General features: G+C 41.1%; 1 protein-coding gene across 1 annotated transcript; it reads right to left on the reverse strand.

Moving 5' to 3' along the window:
• Positions 1-2543: 2543 nt before the first annotated feature.
• Positions 2544-3501, reverse strand: LOC120851950 (olfactory receptor 1L8-like). Its single transcript, XM_040225052.1, is given in 2 exon segments — positions 2544-3297; positions 3299-3501. Coding segments are annotated over 2 exon segments (945 nt in total). The 5' UTR covers positions 3490-3501.
• Positions 3502-3720: the final 219 nt, after the last annotated feature.

The following is a 3720-nucleotide window of genomic DNA, read 5'->3' on the forward strand; positions in this document are numbered from 1 at the left end:
TTTAACTTTGTAGTTGGTTTGGTAATGTGTGTCCTCCAACTTTGTGGTTTTTTCAAGATTGCCTTGACTGTTCAAGGACATTTTCAGTTCAGTTCAGTTCAGTCTCTCAGTCGTGTCCGACTCTTTGAGACCCCTTGAACCGCAGCACGCCAAGCCTCCCTGTCCATCACCAACTCCCGGAGTCCACCCAAACCCATGTCCATCAAGTCGGTGATGCCATCCAACCATCTCATCCTCTGTCATCCCCTTCTCCTCCTGCTCTCAATCTTTCTCAGCATCAGGGTCTTTTCAAATGAGTCAGCTCTTCGCATCAGGCGGCCAAAGTATTGGAGTTTCAGCTTTAACATCAGTCCTTCCAATGAGCACCCAGGACTGATCTCCTTTAGGATGGACTGGTTGGATCTCCTTGCAGTCCAAGGGACTCTCAAGAGTCTTCTCCAACACCACAGTTCAAAAGCATCAATTCTTTGGGGCTCAGCTTTCTTTGTAGTCCAACTCTCACATCCATACATGACCACTGGAAAAACCATAGCCTTGACTAGACAGAACATTGTTGGCAAAGTTCCATTCAAATTTTAGAATTGGCTTGTCTGTTTCCATGGACAATAACCAAGATTCTTTGCCTAGGCTTTGAGTAAATGAGTGAAATCAAGGTCTTCACTCATAAGGTCTAAGTAGAGGCAACATGGTCACGTTGGATGTAGGGTGTAGACTATGCTTAGGTGAGAAGATCATGAAGGACACATTAGAATGGCCTCTTGCCTCTCACCAAAAACACCTGATGGCAGGACAACAGTGAGATATGTCCTCAAAGTTTCAATAGTTTTGGTGCTGAGAACGCTGTATCCTATCAAATGATCATTCAAGTCTAAGAGCCAAACAATGATGTTTTTCTAATTGCAACACCCAGAAAGTTTCCCTTCAGCTGAATCTTACAAAGAATGCCTTTCACCATTGCATTGGTCATCTGATTGATTAGTAGTCTTAAATTCCACAAGCTACAAATATTTATTTGAACAAATTCAGACATTACCAGTGTGAATCAAGAAGTGGAAATTCTCTCCCTCTCTGTCTCCCTCCACTCTTCCATTCTTACTCCAGTGACTGTACACACATACGTATTCATATAATTGTTATTACTTTTTGCCTATTCTCTCCAGCACACAGGATCTTCTTTCCCCAACCAGGGATTAAACTCAAGCTGCCTGCAGTGGAATCATGGAGTCCCAACCACTGGACTGCCACAGAAGTCTCATGTTCATATAATTTTTTAAACCATAATGGGTTAATGCTTTTACACTTTGTTCTACAGCTTTATTTTTTTACTTAATTTCTTTTCAAAGAAGTAACAGAGATATGTTTGATTCTTTCAAGTTGTTGAATATGGTTACATTCTATGTAATTGATCATAATTACTTTGTTTCCTGTTATTGGGATTTTAGGTTTTTTGCTAGTTTTTATCTCTTAAACTGAGACTCATTTAAAAAAAGCCTCAATAATGTATGTACATTTATGATAATATTTTTATAAGTCAGACTTTTCAGAGTGGGAATTTCTAAAATAAAATATTAAATCATATATTTTTATACACACAACTTTATGGATAGATGGAAGGAACAAAGTTTCCAAGATCCCCATGGTGGAATGGATAATTTTCACATTATCATTATTGCATTTGTTCCTCTGTCCATTAGTATTTTTTATTGTTTGGTGAAAAAAAATTGGAAAAAAACTCATTGGAAAAGACCCTGATGCTGAGAAAGATTGAAGGTGAGAGGAGAAGAGGATGACAGAGGATGAGACGGTTGGATATCATCACTGACTCAAAGACCATGAGTTTGAGCAAGCTCTGGGAGTTGGTGATGGACAGGGAAGCCTGGCGTACTGCAGTCCATGGGGTCGCAAAGAGTTGGACATGACTGAGTGACTGAACTGAACTGAACTGAAAAAAATAAAATGGATTTGAAAAGAAATAAAGCCATGGCGATATAATAAAGGAAGGGTAGATAAGAAAAGAATAATAATGAAAACAATTTTTAAGCAAGAAAAAATTTTTAAAAAGAAAAATAAGGAACTATAAAAATTCTCAGATTGTGGAAATTAGCTAAAATGTACACCTTCTCCTCTTCTTCCCTCTCTCTATTCATTCTTTCCTCTTTCAAACATTTTCAAGGACACTCAACAGCTATAAATTAAGTAATTATTTTTAGCAGTATACAGAAATGTGAAAGATTTTTGAGGATAATTCTCAACAAAAGAGAAATCTGTTCAGGAAATATCTGTGGGAAAAAGCTTAATTTAAAGCAACATTTGGAAGAGAGGAAAGTGATGAATCTTCATATGAGAGAGGAGAAATAGTGGTGAAGAGCATCATGACTGTAGCCAGAGGCAGAGCCAATTGATGTACCATCATCAATGGATGTTAAGTGTCCACAATAGCCTTGTCTCCCATGGGTTGAAGATGCTAACCCCCAGCAGCTTGATTGTTTCCCAAGAATCACAGAAACCAGATTCCAGTGGAGCAGATTCCACATGTGTGTTCATCAAGAGGTTGCTGCCTGGAGACACCTCCTGCCCACCAGCTTCCTCAGACCCTGTTTCAGGTCTTTGTTTCTTAGGCTGTAGATAAAAGGATTGAGCATGGAGGATAAAATCGTGTGAACAATTGTTGCCATGTGGTCCCGGACAGTGTAGGTGTACACAGGCTGTAAATAGACATAGAAGATGCTTCCATAAAAGAGTGTTACCACAGTGAGGTGCGAACCACATGTGGAGAAGGCTTTGCGTTTTCCTGCAGCTGAGGGAATTTTGAGAACCGCAAGGAGGATTCGTATATAAGAGAAAACGATGCATAGAAAGGGGGTCACCAGAAAAGCAGATGCTTCTGTCATCAACACAATTTCATTGACAAATGTGGGAGAGCAAGACAATTTTATCAGAGGGCTGAGGTCACAGAGAAAATGATGGATAATATTGGAGTCACAGAAGGTGAGCTGATTCAACAGAAGTATGTGTAGGAGTGAGTGGAAGTGAGGCAATGAGCAGGAGAAGGCCACCATCAGGACACAGCGGCGGTGGCTCATGATGGTGACATAGTGGAAGGGGTCACAGATGGCCACATAGCGGTCAAAAGCCATGACTACAAGAAGACAGCTGTCAATGTTGCCCAAGGCATATATAAAATACATCTGGGTCAAACATCCAGCATAGGAGATGGTCTTCTTCTCCAACAGGAAGTCGGCTAGCATCTTGGGGACAATGGTTGTTGTATAGCAAATGTCAGTGAAAGACAGGATACAGGAAGAAATACATGGGGGTGTGCAGTTGGGGGTCAGAGTGGATGGCCAGGATGATGAGCAGGTTCCCTGCTATGGTGACCAGGTATATGATGAGGAAGAGAATAAAGAGTGGCTTCTGGTCCTCAGGCCGGGAGGAGAGTCCCAGGAGGATGAACTCAGAAACACTGCTGGTTTGGTTGAGTCTTTCCATTGACTCTGGTCTAGTTATACCCAAGACATTTTGTTATTTATTATGCTCTGATTCCATAGCCCAAGTCATGATACCCAGCAAGTCTTTGTTTCCTCTATTTGGTCAGCATTAATAGCTGTGCAGGGAAAGCTTGCCAACCTCCTGGTCCTTGATGTGGTCCTCCCTTTCCAAATCCATGGGCATCGTAAGTGCCTTATGTTGCAAGCTGGAGGGACAAAAGAAGAGTTCTCC

This window comes from Oryx dammah, unplaced genomic scaffold (genome assembly GCF_014754425.2).
Source record: "Oryx dammah isolate SB20612 unplaced genomic scaffold, SCBI_Odam_1.1 HiC_scaffold_25, whole genome shotgun sequence".
NCBI classification, from domain to species: Eukaryota; Metazoa; Chordata; class Mammalia; order Artiodactyla; family Bovidae; genus Oryx; species Oryx dammah.